The sequence below is a fragment of the Punica granatum genome, chromosome 1 (genome assembly GCF_007655135.1).
Source record: "Punica granatum isolate Tunisia-2019 chromosome 1, ASM765513v2, whole genome shotgun sequence".
Classification (NCBI taxonomy): Eukaryota; Viridiplantae; Streptophyta; class Magnoliopsida; order Myrtales; family Lythraceae; genus Punica; species Punica granatum.
Genome location: NC_045127.1, coordinates 26,683,158 through 26,699,796, shown reverse-complemented (window position 1 = coordinate 26,699,796; position 16,639 = coordinate 26,683,158). Strand labels below are relative to the sequence as shown.

Here is a 16,639-nt window from a genome sequence, read left to right as displayed (position 1 = left end):
TACAGCCGGGTCTGCTAACCCATGCGAGCTTACTTTCCCGCACCGCAAGTTCGCCGAGCCACCTTGCTCGTGCCTCTTGCAAATTTGCCGAGTCTGCTAACCCGTGCGAGCTTAATTTCCTGCACCGCAAGTTCGCCGAGCCACCCCGCTCGTGCCTCTTGCAACCTTGCCGGAGCTGCTAACCCGTGCGAGTCTACTTTCCTGCACCGCAAGTTCGCCGAGCCACCTCACTAGTGCCTCTTGCAACCTTGCCGGGTCTGCTAACCCGGGCGAGTTTACTTTGCTCCACCGCAAGTTCGCCAAGCCACCTAGCTCGTGCCTATTGCAAAGTTGCCGGGTCTGCTAACCTGTGCGCGCTTACTGTGCGAGTTTACTTTCTTGCACCGCAAGTTCGCCGAGCCACCTCGCTCGTGCCTCTTGCAACGTTGCCCGGTCTGCTAACCCGTGCGAGATTACTTTCCTACATCGCAAGTTCGCCGAGCCACCTCGCTCGTGCCTCTTGCAAACTTGCCGGGTCTGCTAACCCGTGCGAGTTTACTTTCCTCCACCTCAAGTTCGCCGAGCCACGTCGCTCGTGCCTCTTTCGACCTTGCTGGCTCTGCTAACCCGTGCGAGTTTAATTTCTTGCACCACAAGTTCGCCGAGCCACCTCGCTCGTGCCTCTTGCAACTTTGCGGGGTCTACTAACCGTCGTGAGCTTACTTTCTTGCACCGCAAGTTCGCCGAGCCACCTTGTTCGTGCCTCTTGCAACCTTGCCGGGTCTACTAACCCGTGCGAGATTACTTTCCTACATCGCAAGTTCGCCGAGCCACCTCGCTCGTGCCTCTTGCAACCTTGCCGGGTCTGCTAACCCGTGCGAGTTTACTTTCCTCCACCTCCAGTTCGCCTAGCCACCTCGCTCGTGCCTCTTGCAACCTGGCCGGGTCTGTTAACCCGTGCGAGCTAACTTTCCTGCACCGCAAGTTCGCCGAGCCACGTCGCTCATGCCTCTTGCAACCTTGCCAGGTGTGCTAACCCTCGCGAGATTACTTTCCTGCACCGTAAGTTCGCCGAGCCTCCTCGCTCATGCCCCTTGCAACCTTGCCGGGTCTGCTAACCTGTGCGAGTTTACTTTCTAGCACCGCAAGTTCGCTGAGCCACCTCGCTCGTGCATCTTGCAACCTTGCGGGGTCTGCTAACCTGTGCGAGTTTACTTTCTTGATCCGCAAGTTAGCCGAGCCACCTTGCTCGTGCCTCTTTCGACCTTGCTAGGTCTGCTAACCCGTGCGAGCTTACTTTCCCGTGCGAGCTTACTTTCATGCATTGCAAGTTAGCCGAGCCTGCTCGCTCGTGCCTCTTGCAACCTTACCGGGTCTGCTAACCCGTGCGAGTTCACTTTCGTGCACCGCAAGTTCGCCGAGCCACCTCGCTCGTGACTCTTGCAACCCTGCGGGGTCTGCTAACCGGTGCGAGTTTACTTTCTTGCAGCGCAAGTTCGCCTAGCCATCTCGCTCGTGCCTCATGCAACCTTGCCGGGCCTGCTAACCCGTGCGAGTTTACTTTCCTGCAGCGCAAGTTCGCCGAGCCACCTCACTCGTGGCTCTTGTAACCATACCGGGTATGCTAACCCGTGCGAGCTTTCTTTCCTGCACCTTAAGATCGACGAGCCACCTCGCTCGTGCCTCTTGCAATCTTGCCGGGTCTGCTAACCCGTGCGAGTTTACTTTCCTCCACCGCAAGTTCGCCGAGCCACCTCGCTCTAGTCTCTTTCAACCTTGCTGGGTCTGCTAACCCGTGCGAGTTTAAGTTCTTGCACTGCAAATTCGCCGAGTCACCTCGCTCGTGCCACTTGCAACCTTGCTAGGTCTGCTAATCGGTGCGAGTTTACTTTCTTGCACCGCAAGTTCGCCGAGCCACCTCGCTCGTGCCTCTTACAACCTCACCGGGTCGGCTAACCCATGCGAGTTTACTTTCCTGCACCGCAAGTTCGCCGAGCCACCTCTCTTGTGACCCTTGCAACCTTGCCGGGTCTGCTCACCCGTGCGAGCTTACTTTTCTGCACGGCAAATTCGCCGAGCCACCTCGTTCGTGCCTCTTGCAAACTTCCCGGGACTGCTAACCCGTGCGAGTTTACGTTCCTGCACCGCAAGTTCGCTGAGCCTGCTCGCTCGTGCCTCTAGCAACCTTGCCGGGTCTACTAACCCGTGCGAGTTTACTTTCTTGCACCGCAAGTTCACCGAGCCACCTCTCTCGTACCTCTTGCAACCTAGCCGGGTATGCTAACCCGTGCGAGCTTACATTCCTGCGCCTTAAGTTCGCCGAGTCACCTTGCTCGTGCCTCTTGCAACCTTGCCGGGTCCGCTAACCCGTGCGAGATTACTTTCCTGCATCGCAAGTTCGCCGAGCCACCTCGTTCGTGCCTCTAGCAACCTTGCCGGGTCTGCTAACCCGTGCGAGTTTACTTTCCTCCACCTCCAGTTCGCCGAGCCACCTCGCTCGTGCCTCTTGCAACCTGACCGGTTCAGCTAACCAGAGTGAGCTAACTTTCCTGCACCGCAACTTCGCCGAGCCACGTCGCTCATGCCTCTTGCAACCTTGCCGGGTGTGCTAACCCGCGCGAGATTACTTTTCTGCACCGCAAGTTCGCCGAGCCTCCACGCTCGTGCCCCTTGTAACCTTGCCGGGTGTGCTAACCTGTGAGAGTTTACTTTCTTGCACCGCAAGTTCGCCGAGCCACCACGCTCGTGCCTCTTGCAACCTTGCGGGGTCTGCTAACCTTTGCGAGTTTACTTTCTTGATCCGCAAGTTCGACGAGCCACCTTGCTCGTGCCTCTTTCGACCTTGCTAGGTCTGCTAACCCGTGCGAGCTTACTTTCCCGTGCAAGCTTACTTTCCTGCATCGCAAGTTAGTCTAGCCACCTCGCTCGTGACTCTTGCAACCTTGTAGGGCCTGCTAACCGGTGCAAGTTTACTTTCTTGCAGCGCAAGTTCGCCGAGCCACCTCGCCCGTACTTCTTGCCACCTTGCCGGATCTGCTAACCCGTGCGAGCTTACTTTCGTGCGCCGCAAGTTCGCCGAGCCACCTCCATCGTGCCTCTTGCAAACTTGCCGGGTCTGCTAACCCGTGCGAGTTTACTATCCTGCACCGCAAGTTCGCCGAGCCACCTCACTCGTGGCTCTTGTAACCATGCCGGGTATGCTAACCCGTGCATGCTTTCTTTCCTGCACCTTAAGATCGTCGAGCCACCTCGCTAGTGCCTCTTGCAATCTTGCCGGGTCTGCTAACCCGTGCGAGTTTACTTCCCTCCTCCGTAAGTTCACCGAGCCACCTCGCTCTGGCCTCTCTCTACCTTGCTGGGTCTGCTAACCCGTGCGAGTTTAATTTCTTGCACCGCAAGTTCGCCGAGCCACCTCGCTCGTGCCACTTGCAACCTTGCTAGGTCTGCTAACCGGTGCGAGTTTACTTTCTTGCACCGCAAGTTCGCCGAGCCACCTCGCTCGTGCCTCTTGCAACCTCACCGGGTCTGCTAACCCGTGCGAGTTTACTTTCCTCCACCTCCAATTCGCCTAGCCACCTTGCTCGTACCTCTTGCAACCTGGCCGGGTCTGCTAACCCGTGCGAGCTAACTTTCTTGCACTGCAAGTTCGCCGAGCCACGTCGCTCATGCCTCTTGCAACCTTGTCGGTTGTGCTAACCCGCGCGAGATTACTTTCCTGCACCGTAAGTTCGCCGAGCCTCCTCGCTCATGCCCCTTGCAACCTTGCCGGGTCTGCTGGCCTGTGCGAGTTTACTTTCTAGCACCGCAAGTTCGCCGAGCCACCTCGCTCGTGCTTCTTGCAACCTTGCGGGGTCTGCTAACCTGTGCGAGTTTACTTTCTAGATCCGCAAGTTAGCCGAGCCACCTTGCTCGTGCCTCTATCGACCTTGCCAGGTCTGCTAACCCGTGCGAGCTTACTTTCCCGTGCGAGCTTACTTTCATGCATTGCAAGTTAGCCGAGCCTGCTCGCTCGTGCCTCTTGCAACCTTGCCGGGTCTGCTAACCCGTGCGAGTTCACTTTCGTGCACCGCAAGTTCGCCGAGCCACCTCGCTCGTGACTCTTGCAACCCTGCGGGGTCTGCTAACCGGTGCGAGTTTACTTTCTTGCAGCGCAAGTTCGCCTAGCCATCTCGATCGTGCCTCATGCAACCTTGCCGGGTCTGCTAACCCGTGCGAGTTTACTTTCCTGCAGCGCAAGTTCGCCGAGCCACCTCACTCGTGGCTCTTGTAACCATACCGGGTATGCTAACCCGTGCGAGCTTTCTTTCCTGCACCTTAAGATCGACGAGCCACCTCGCTCGTGCCTCTTGCAGTCTTACCGGGTCTGCTAACCCGCGCGAGTTTACTTTCTTCCACCGCAAGTTCGCCAAGCCACCTACCTCTGGCCTCTTTCAACCTTGCTGGGTCTGCTAACCCGTGCGAGCTTACTTTCCCGTGCGAGGTTACTTTCATGTATTGCAAGTTAGCTGAGCCTGCTCGCTCGTGCCTGTTGCAACCTTGTCGGGTCTGCTAACCCGTGCGAGTTCACTTTCGTGCATCGCAAGTTCGCCGAGCCACCTCGCTCGTGACCCTTGCAACCTTGCGGGGTCTGCTAACCCGTGCGAGTTTACTTTCTTGCAGCGCAAGTTCGCCTAGCCAGCTCGCTCGTGCCTCATGCAACCTTGCCGGGTCTGCAAACCCGTGCGAGTTTACTTTCCTGCACCGCAAGTTCGCCGAGCCACCTCACTCGTGGCTCTTGTAGCCATACCGGATATGCTAACCCGTGCGAGCTTTCTTTCCTGCACCTTAAGATCGACGAGCCACCTCGCTCGTGCCTCTTGCAGTCTTGCCGGGTTTGCTAACCCGTGCGAGTTTACTTTCTTCCACCTCAAGTTCGCCGAGCCACCTACCTCTGGCCTCTTTCAACCTTGCTGGGTCTGCTAACCCGTGCGAGTTTAAGTTCCTGCACCGCAAATTCGCCGAGCCACCTCGCTCGTGCCACTTGCAACCTTGCTAGGTCTGCTAATCGGTGCGAGTTTACTTTCTTGCACCGCAAGTTCGCCGAGCCACCTCGCTCGTGCCTCTTGCAACCTCACCGGGTCGGCTAACCCATGCGAGTTTACTTTCCTGCACCGCAAGTTCGCCGAGCCACCTCTCTTGTGACCCTTGCAACCTTGCCGGGTCTGCTCACCCGTGCGAGCTTACTTTTCTGCACAGCAAATTCGCCGAGCCACCTCGTTCGTGCCTCTTGCAAACTTGCCGGGACTGCTAACCCGTGCGAGTTTACTTTCCTGCACCGCAAGTTCGCTAAGCCTGCTCGCTCGTGCCTCTAGCAACCTTGCCGGGTCTACTTACCCGGGCGAGTTTACATTGCTCCACCGCAAGTTCGCCAAGCCACCTCGCTCGTGCCTATTGCAAAGTTGCCGGGTCTGCTAACCTGTGCGCGCTTACTGTGCGAGTTTACTTTCTTGCACCGCAAGTTCGCCGAGCCACCTCGCTCGTGCCTCTTGCAACGTTGCCGGGTCTGCAAACCCGTGCGAGATTACTTTCCTACATCGCAAGTTCGCCGAGCCACCTCGCTCGTGCCTCTTGCAAACTTGCCGGGTCTGCTAACCCGTGCGAGCTTACTTTCCTCCATCTCAAGTTTGCCGAGCCACGTCGCTCGTGCCTCTTTCGACCTTGCTGGCTCTGCTAACCCGTGCGAGTTTAATTTCTTGCACCACAAGTTCGCCGAGCCACCTCACTCGTACCTCTTGCAACCATGCGGGGTCTACGAACCGTCGCGAGCTTACTTTCTTGCACCGCAAGTTCGCCGAGCCACCTTGCTCGTGCCTCTTGCAACCTTGCCGGGTCTGCTAACCCGTGCGAGATTACTTTCCTACATCGCAAGTTCGCCGAGCCACCTCGCTCGTGCCTCTTGCAACCTTGCCGGGTCTGCTAACCCGTGCAGTTCACTTTCCTCCACCTCCAGTTCGCCTAGCCACCTCGCTCGTGCCTATAGCAACCTAGCCGGGTCTGCTAACCCGTGCGAGCTAACTTTCCTGCACCGCAAGTTTGCCGAGCCACGTCGCTCATGCCTCTTGCAACCTTGCCGGGTGTGCTAACCCTCGCGAGATTACTTTCCTACACCGTAAGTTCGCCGAGCCTCCTCGCTCGTGCGCCTTGCAACCTTGCCGGGTCTGCTAACCTGTGCGAGTTTACTTTCTTGCACCGCAAGTTCGCCGAGCCACCACGCTCGTGCCTCTTGCAACCTTGCGGGGTCTGCTAAACTTTGCGAGTTTACTTTCTTGATCCGCAAGTTCGACGAGCCACCTTGCTCGTGCCTCTTTCGACCTTGCTAGGTCTGCTAACCCGTGCGAGCTTACTTTCCTGCATCGTAAGTTAGTCGAGCATGCTCGCTCGTGCCTCTTGCAACCTTGCCGGGTGTGCTAACCCGTGCGAGTTCACTTTCGTGCACCACATGTTCGCCTAGCCACCTCGCTCGTGACTCTTGCAACCTTGAGGGGCCTACTAACCGGTGCAAGTTTACTTTCTTGCAGCGCAAGTTCGCCTAGCCATCTCGCTCATGTCTCTTATAACCATGCCGGGTATGCTAACCCGTGCGAGCTTTCTTTCCTGCACCTTAAGATCGACGAGCCACCTCGCTCGTGCCTCTTGCAATCTTGCCGGGTCTGCTAACCCGTGCGAGTTTACTTTCCTCCACCGCAAGTACACCGAGCCACCTCGCTCTGGCCTCTCTCTACCTTGCTGTGTCTGCTAACCCGTGCGAGTTTAATTTCTTGCACCGCAAGTTCACCGAGCCACTTCGCTCGTGCCACTTGCAACCTTGCTAGGTCTGCTAACCGGTGCGAGTTTACTTTCTTGCACCGCAAGTTCGCCGAGCCACCTCGCTCGTGCCTCTTGCAACCTCACCGGGTCGGCTAACCCGTGCGAGTTTACTTTCCTGCACCGCAAGTTCGCCGAGCCACCTCACTCGTGACCCTTGCAACCTTGCCGGGTCTGCTCACCCGTGCGAGCTTACTTTTCTGCACCCCAAATTCGCCGAGCCACCTCCCTCGTGCCTCTTGCAAACTTGCCGGGACTGCTAACCCTCGCGAGTTTACTTTCCTGCAACGCAAGCTCGCCGAGCCACCTCCCTCGTGCCTCTTGCAACCTTGTCGGGTCTGCTAACCCGTGCGAGCTTACTTTCCTGCACCGCAAGTTCGTCGAGCCTGCTCGCTCGTGCCTCTTGCAACCTTGCCGGGTCTACTAACCCGTGCGAGTTTACTTTCTTGCACCGCAAGTTCGCCGAGCCACCTCCCTCGTACCTATTGCAACCTAGCCGGGTATGCTAACCCGTGCGATCTTACTTTCCTGCGCCTGAAGTTCGCCGAGCCACCTCGCTCGTGCCTCTTGCAACCTTGCCCGGTCTGCTAACCCGTGCGAGTTTACTTTTCTCCACCTCAAGTTCGCCGAGCCACGTCGCTCGTGCCTCTTTCGACCTTGCTAGGTTTTTTAACCCGTGCGAGTTTAATTTCTGGCACCGCTGTCAGCACCTCATTTTGGCCCACCGGCTTCCCACACGAGTATTCACGACCAGAGCTCGGGACACTATTCATCATCCGGCAATCAGTGGCAAAAAGGCGGGCGCGGAGTCATGAACAATAAGAGAAGAGCACGGTCCACTGAGAAAGGCGGAAGAGAGCTGTCAGAAGAACGAGCGAACAAGGAATCCCGAAAACGACGGAAGAGGCATTGTGGCACTATTCATCACCGAGTCACCGAAGCACCGAAAGGTGCCCAATGTGGGACTCTAAAAATCCCCCTCGGTGCCAAAGAGACCAATGACACGTCCGGACGCATTTCCGGGGCATACCACATGAGCCGGAACACCCCGATCTCTCATGGACGCCTTTTCTGACAGAGCTCCCGGGGCCCGCTCCACTGACAAGCAGACGGCCCCCCAAAATGGGCCTACAGGCACCCAGGGACCACCAAAGTCAGGGAACAAGCTTCAGATGACCTTCTGGAACTCGACTCGGTTTCCCGATGGACGTTTCAGTGGTCATGAACATCTCCCAGCGAGCCTTCGGGGCACGTCCACGGAAAACAGAGATCACAACGATCCCCGAGCACCTCGAGACATTCAGGGAATACTGAGAAAGCCCCGGTCCAAAGTCCCTAGGTCTTCCCGGGCCAACGGTCTTCGGCCGGGGACGACGAGCCAACGATCCCCAAGGGACAGAAGGGTCACCGAAACGAATGTCAAGACGCACAAAGAGCAATCGGGGACCGGGGGACACTAAACTCTGCTCCGAACGTCCAAACAGGGCAAAACCGACTCTCGAGGCGCCGAGTCGCCCGAACGTTCGTTCACACGACGCATGGCGATATTAGGCTCATTCAAATCCTTGTCATTCAAGCATTCCAAATCTACAAATTAATTGGACATCGGAGATCGAATGCGTGTTCAATCAAGCCTTAAGTTTTTTTCGACTTTTCTCTTAATCGAATGGGGCCCACAGCTCAGCCAAGCCAAGCCACAAAGCCACGGCTCAACCCCAAGCCACGGCTCAACCCCACGGCTTCGACTTGACCGCCCAAGCCACGGCTCAATCCCTCTTGGCCGGCGGCTCAACCCCTCTCATCTTCCCTCCACCACACAATTTCAAATTTCCCTCACATCTATCACCTCCTATCATCCATCCATCAACTCCCATCAACCTTCCACTCACAAACCCCACCCTAATCACCTAGATATTTTCGACAGCCCCCTCTTATGCCCCCTAACCGCGATTAACTCCACTTAATCAAGCCATTAGCCTAGCCTTTATAAGCCTTTGCACCATTAGCTTTAATCACTTCTTCAATTCTCATTCTCTCTCAAGCCAATCTCTCTCAAGAACTCTCCCAAGCTCCAGCCCTCTCATTCAGCTCGTCCAGCCCGTGCCAAGGCCAAAACCGGCCGAAATCACCAGAAAACCACCCGGTATTCCAGTGACCACCCGACCCGACTTAAGCCAAAAATCACCAAACTCCCTAACCTACATATTTTCCATCCCCTAAGTCCATTTCCGAGCTTAGATTTCCCATTTGAGCTCCCCAACATCACGTTCCAGCCACAAGAGCAATCAGGTCCCGAGAGTCACTAGCCGGGTGCACCGTGCCCTAATGCCGTAACATTTCTTCCCACCACTTCGGTGAGTCGTGCCATCACATTCAAAGGGTTCCTCACCATCCTCACCCTCCCCCGTGAAGAGGTGGTCACGATCCGAGGACCGATCCGCCGTGCACAACCACCGTTCCACTTGTTTTTTCTTTACCGGGTTACTTTTCCTTCACCGAGCTTTCACTCATTGTTTCGGGTTCATCCAGGGTTTGGCACGTTCGGGACTACCCACGGATGTCTAGATCCGTCTCTTAGGAGTCCAACGAGCCCGACCTTGCACCGTGCCATGACCGGAGCTAGCGTGCCGACCCCGTTCTTTCCGAGTTGCCACGGCTGCACCCCTCTCGGGTCACTCACTCGTAGCCTTCAACCCGTGTCTTGCGACTCTCAAGGCCACTTCCCCGACTCTTTCCCTCGTGCATCGAGGCTAGGTAACATCCCTCTACAACTTAGAAAAGCTAGGACTCTTGATGTTTATTGTTATGAAATATTAAGGTGATTAAAAGACCCGAAAAGCATGAAAGTCACTCTTTTTCTTTTAGATCCGGGCTTCCCATGCAACCCATGCATCGAACGTGTTTCGTTTTTTTTTGCTACGTCCATATGTCGTATGAATGTGCATGCATAGTGTGAAATGGTCCGAATCTAAAAGGATGAGACGGACATGGACTCAAGAGAGTCATGGAGCCTCTCGGTCGTGCCCCATAGGGGGGAGCCTTGAGCCTCTTTGGCTCTCTAGGGTCCATGGCCGCCTCATCTTTCCGGATTTGGCCATTCCCACGGTCGTGATGTCTCTAATCGTGGTTGAAATGTGATTGCATGACGGGAAAGGTTTGGGATCTAGGAGGAAGAGACCTTAAAGGGTTCGGTTGTGCCAAAGATCCCACGGCCACCCCCCTTGCGACGGGGCCGCGAGGATCCTTGACCCACCCGAAGTCTTGGGACTCATTATGCCATGAGGCCGTGCGTTTCCTGTGACTTGTTTCCGAGTTTACCTCTAAATGAGTCAATGTCACTTGGTTGATTCCTTGCATATGTTGTTCGCGATTGTATTACGCGGTCATTTGTATAATGAAGATTATGTCAACATTGATGTAATAGGAGGTGTGTTAATTTCGTGTGCACGTTACTTGATGCATGCAAGGGACGGTTAAAATTGATACGGAGGCCCATCAACACTCGTAGTGGGTCGAAGGGCATTCGGCCGACTACCCCTAGGGGATGGCCGAAAGCTTCGAGACCCCCTTTGAGTGAGGATCGGTTTCTATTACCATTTTAAAACCGATCTTTGGAGTTGTTTGTGGTTTTCTCATTAATCGATGGATGAGTCCTAATTACGTGGTAGGCGTGTTAGATCCGGATAATTACCCATCGAAGCCGTAACCATGAAATGAAACAACAAACATCGAATAATTTCACAAACGGGATAAACGGGACATATTATCCGGACAATTAAATCACTTGGACTAAACAATTGGGTGAATCAATCCTCAATTTGTAAACGCATCGATGATTTACGGAACGATGAAAATGCCCTTTTCCATTAAAAAGCTCACAATTTCAAAATACCGAGATACATAACACGAGTGGAATTGATGTCTAATGAGTACTCGCGTACCATGACTCGAGTCCGGGCCCGATTTGAGGCAGCTCGAGTCAAGATGCGCGAGTCCTCCTTAGACTCCTTCGTGTAACGGGATCTCCAATTTGCATACGAACATCACAATTTCATTACCTGAGGGCATAACCGTCATTCCGTGATTCACCGATACCCTAGGCGCTAGGGAATCGGAAACACCTCGATCTATGGACGGAAAAGGGCAACCCATCCGGGTGCGAGTCTCATTCGCACGGCCCATTCCGTCCACTTTCGGTGTTTCTATCTTCCTATCGTAGATTCGGTGGGGAGCGTTTTAATCATACATTTGGCTTAATCAAACATTAGATAACGGATAGGTGGAATGATAGATTCCAATCTAGAGTCAAAACACGAGTTTGGCTAATTCGGTGAATCCGCAGTGACACTTAACCGAACAAGAGTCATAAAACAAACACACACATGTAATTGGCTTAGAACCGTATCCTAGCCCGCCCTCTATGTTTGCCAAGGTTAGATGCATTGTTTGCCAATCAACCCCGGCTAATAACTGATTAAATCACGTACATTCGACTTAATACACCACTTGTCTGTATTCACCGACAATTGTCAGTTGTTGTCTGTATTGCGTCAGTTTTATCAATTTTCTTTTGTTTAGTCTTTGCATATGATGATTTATTGCGGTTCGGGCCCGAGCCCATAGGCCACGTGCTGTGCGGGGTCCAACGCCCCAAATCACCGAACACGAGGTCCAACGCTTCTTAACTCACCGAGCGCGTGCAACCCGAGTGCGGAATGGGATCTAACCTCGATTCACCGTCACATTCCGAATACGGACTATGTGGAAGGCGGATTTGGATTGAGCGCGTGAAACGGGCTTAGATATCACCCGGGAGCTCGATCGGTCCATCGAATACAGTGAGAACCGGCCGGTTCTCCTGAAAACCGTTGGATCGATCGGACCCGACCCCCGACTCCTCAAGCCCGCGTTGCCTTAATTTGTTTATCGGTTACTCAAAATACTCGGTGAGCCGGAGCGGAATATTGGCCCAATGCAAACCGATCGGGATCCATTTACTTATTCAGTTATACCTTGTAAATTAGTTGAGAGAACATTGTGAGAATTCTATTTGTATGTTCATTCGCGCACTTGTAAGGATCCCCAATCGGCGAGCGAGAGGTCCGAGTGCCGGATCGGTTAAGTTGGTCTATCGCCACCAAAGGATGAGTAAACTCGGATACTCGTGGCTTCGGTTCACGCAGGGATTCGACCATCACGGTTCAATGAACTGTAACGCTAAGAATAGTGAACCGACTCCTCGATGCACAAGCCTACTCATCTTTCGGATTCTTGGCCCAACCTGATCAATTCATCGAATTTACGGTGTCAAAACGGGCGAGTCGAGTGCAACTCTAAATCACGCGGTAAATAAACAAAATGGCAAGCCTAGCAAGTTAGAGTACCGAAAGGGCGTGCGGGATATAGGCCCGCACGTAATAGAACCCCCGAATTTGGAATTTCCGGTTCGGTACGACCATGGCCTTAGCATTTAGGTGTACCCCATACCCCTAGACCCAGGTAACTTGCCGGCCCTCGACCTTCGGGTCGTAAAATGGCAAGTGGCGACTCCTTCTCACGTGCGTTCGTCGCGCATCCCCGAGAAGGTGGACACTCCCAAGCCGCGTTTGCTTAGGCGCGCGCATGCGTGCCCCGACGAGATGAAATTCGGGTGCACACAGCTTGGCGACTCCACTGGGGACATACTTAGAGGGTTCGAGCTCGTTCCCGCTTGCTTTGTTTGCTTGTTTATTTACCTCTTTCCGCATTTACCGCTTATCTACTTTACGCACTTTTATTTCCCGCACATGCATCGCACATCATACTAGCTTCTTAGGTACCTTGTTCGACATCCCACGGGCACCAATATAGGAAGCTAAGTTAGTCAGAGGTTCCGAGTAAGGGAACGGATCGAGTTGGCTATGCCACCGAACCGGCCCCCAAAGATCCTCGCTCGATTTCAAGGAGTTCACACCCTTGAGTCGGGGGCCTCCATCCATAGTTAGCGGTTCTCCCAATAGCACCGAAAACCATGCATACACAGGGACCGTCATGCTGGACCAATTTTTGCCTCCATGCCGTCAACCGACCCAAAAGTCGAGTCCTTGAGTCGGCCCGTAGTTTTTGTTAGGACGGGCATTTTGTTGTTTTCGTAAGAAAGAGCGATGTATACTGTAAAGAACACGACTATAGTTTACCTTTTCGCACTGCATACATTTTTCGAAAAAACTTAGGACATTGCATTGATTTGATTCTTAAAACGTTAAACCGGTATCTCCTCCATCTAGGTAAAGATGGACCACCCGGCTCCCAGTCTCAGACTCGATGCAATCACACCGCCAAGACAAGACATCATGCGCATCTGGAGGACGCTCCGGCCGGTGGATCACGCTTTCATCCAGGGCATTATCAAAGACATGGTTATGTTCGCCGAGACCCCGGTGGATTGGATCTTCTTGAGGACCGCCGCCGAATTTTGGGATCCCGAGCACGCAGTGTTCAATTTCCAGGGAACGGAGTTAGCCCCCACAATCGAAGAATACACGGCACTCATCCAGAGGCCTACGCCCACGAGCCAAGGCATCTTCGTGCCTAACCCGTTCACAACCGTCTAGGGTCAGCTCTCCACTCTTCTCCACATACCTGCTCGAGACATCCACGAGGAGCTTCATGAGAGGTGGGATCAAGGCATCAGGATCGCGTGGCTCTCCGATTGGACGCTTCTCCGCGCGATGACACCTACAACGGCTTCCTATCAGCGCGATGCCTGCCATGGATTCTTACTCTTGGTCTTTGGCACTCTCCTGTTTCCGTACTCGCCGAACCTCATTGACGGGGCTATAGCCCAAGTCGTCCTCCAAGCGGTGGGAGGCCATAGTTACGTGGAGGCTTTATTAGCCGAGACCGTCCGGTCTCTTGACTATGTTAGGGGGGTTCGGCGCGGCAGGATGAGGGGATCCCCTTTTGCTCATCACATCCATTCTCCTACATCGCCGACGAGCGTTCGCTGATCGAGCGCCTGGTACCGGTTATCCCACCTCCCGAGCACAGTTTCTCGGAATGGAGGCGTTTTTGGCGTGAGTTGACGCTTGCACGCTTCTTATGGGTCGCTCGATGGAACCCCGACGGCCTCATGATCACAGGATGTCCCGGAATTGTGGGAGTCCCCCTTCTCAGCCATTTGGGGAACACACTCATATTCCCCGGCTGGGTAATCAGACAGCTCGGCGGCCTACAGGACATTCCCGCCGAGGCGGACTGTCTACCCTTCCGCATCCAGTGGGGCGACTCTACATCCACGGCCCCCGCAAGATTCCTACAGATCCGAGAGATTCGCCGCCAACGGGACGCTAGCATCATACAGCGTCTGTACTTCCCCGACCACCCCACCGACGACGAACGAGTATTCTCCGCCACATCGGCATACGTGGTTCGGTTCTATGCACGGGGATTGGCACCGCCGCAACGATCCCATGCCGCCCCGACTCCCCGCGCTACATCCACCCTCGCCCCCGAAGCCGAAAGTTCCATCCAAGCGGCCATGCACGCGGAGCTACGGGCCATCAGGGAGGAGCGAGATAGGCTCCGTTGCGAGCTTGTTGATTCCCACGCAGAGGTCGCGGACTACAGGGAGCTTCAGATAGAGCTGACTCGAGCACGCGCCCGGGTCGCACACCTAGATCGGGAGATGGCCCGCTTGAGCGCGGAATTGGACCGAGTGCTCAAGAGGGCGCGCAACCTCGCCCATTTTTTGCCCTCGCTCGGACCTACGCCGCTTTCAAACGGCCACCGAGCGCAAAGGGATGTCGGCTTTACGTTTATGTTCCTTTCTTTTCCTCCGTATGTTCTATTTTGTAAAATTATGGAACTTGAAGATGATCAATGTAATGACATTAGCGTTTTGAAAACTCATGCATATCATACATCTTGTCACTTTATTTATTCCGCACTTATCATTCGAGATATCGATGTTTGCCCTTACACATTCTTGGAATTAGGTGATCACAACTGGCGTCACACCGCTACCCGACTCGTCAGTGTCTCAGGATGGCGGAAGGGGATCATGTCGATGTTTCCGAAGAAGTCAACCCTTCGGTCCCGACTCTCTCTCAACCACCGCAAACGCACGCTCCGCCGCCTCTCACTCTTGCAGGCGTACTCCCGGCGTATTCCGGCGCCCCTCCAACACATCTCCCGCCCCCGACGTCCTCAGGGGCGCCTCTGCCACCGGCCTCATTAACTTCCGCCGCCACTGACGACCAAGCCCGCATTACGGCGCTCGAGGGCACAGTCAATCAGATGGCCGCCAACATGGCAGAACTGCTCGCCCTACTTAGGGGGCCGAACCGTGCCTCCTCGAGCTCCACGCCTCCACCGGGGCAAGGGCCGACAGTCGACCCAGCACCCGGAATTCCACTGACCCAAGCCCCGGAGAATGTGGATGCGCCCGCACCACCAATACTGCATACGTCTATGGCTCAACCTTTCACCAGTCCATATCCGCCACCGTCGGCCCCCACGGCAGTCCCTCTTCCACCAGCGGCATTCCTCACTTCAGATCAGGTCCTATCCGCGCCACCGCCTGTTTCTATGCCGGCCCCGGCTGCAGCCTATACAGTCCCTCCGCCGACGGTTTTCCCGACCTCAGGTGCACCTGCTCCGATTCATTTCCAAACCACGGAGTTCCCACCCTACTCATCGCTACAACCCCATGCCAGCCTCTCTTACCCGGCGCCACCCCCCATAAACACCACCTTCCATGAACCGAGCACGCCGACCCATGCGGCCCAGCTCGCCTCACCAACGCACTTCTTCCCCGAGGCTGACGCCGAACAAGAACGCAGACTGAAGCGAATGGAAGAGACAATATGAGCCCTGCAAGCAAACGATGCTCGACCCGATGCGCGCTACGGTGACTATAGTTTATTCCCAGGCATGCGGCTACCCCGAAGTTCAAAATCCCAGAGTTCAAGGCCTACGGGGCCACGACGAATCCACGCCATCATCTCTGCCATTACCGGGGAAAGATGCTACAGTATTGGGAATACGAGGAGTTCGTCATCCATTCCTTCCAAGATAGTCTATCGGGACCCGCTCTCGATTGGTTCATGTCGTTGAAGGCCGAGGACATTCCGACGTGGGAGGACCTCTCCCGGAAGTTTATCGACCAATACCGATATTGCGCGGAAACGCCTCCCACACTTCTGGAGCCGAGCACAAAAGAAATGGCGCGGGGCCAAAGGTTCGAGAAATATGCTGCCAAGTGGCGTGCCCAAGCAGCAAAGCACATCCCTCCGATCAGCGAAGCACAGCAGGTTCAGTTGTTCCACTCCACACTGAGAGGAGTGTACTATTCACACTTGTTGGCACACACTTCGTCATTCTCCGACCTCATCGAGGCCGGGAAGAAGTTGGATTTGGGAATCAAACTCGGAAGGATGGAGGACCCCACCAACAAAGGAGAGGAGTCATCGAAGAAGGTCCCCGTGACATCATCATCTTCCAGCGGGAGAAGGGGAAAGGAAATTTCGGTGAACACCGTCAACGCGACACAACAAGCCTCCCAGCAATATTCGATGAACTTCACGGCGGCGCCTCCCGTAGTTCCCTCCTACGCCCCACATGCACCTCAATATCGGCCTCAACCCCCTACCCAACCAATCTACTATTCCGCACTACCGCCTCCACCCCTACCTACGGTGTCGTCGCCCGTCGTCCACCATTATGCTCCTGCTCCATCTCAAGCCCCTCAATACCAACCTCCGGCTCCTAGGACTTCTCAGCCAACACAACGGGCCCCGCCCCCGCAAGGTCAACAGGGCGGTGCAGCGCAACCACG

At 55.0% G+C, this 16,639-nt stretch overlaps 1 protein-coding gene across 1 annotated transcript; it reads left to right on the top strand.

Annotated features, from left to right (window-relative positions):
• The first annotated feature begins 15,273 nt into the window (after positions 1-15,273).
• On the top strand, positions 15,274-15,672 carry LOC116204767 (leucine-rich repeat extensin-like protein 3). The gene has a single exon (XM_031537049.1). The coding sequence runs from the start codon at positions 15,274-15,276 to the stop codon at positions 15,670-15,672; it is 399 nt and encodes a 132-aa protein (XP_031392909.1).
• Positions 15,673-16,639: the final 967 nt, after the last annotated feature.

What these genes read in the sequence shown, in the direction of transcription:
- LOC116204767 (XM_031537049.1), top strand. Translation starts at nt 15,274, where the DNA reads ATGGCTCAACCTTTCACCAGTCCATATCCGCCACCGTCGGCCCCCACG.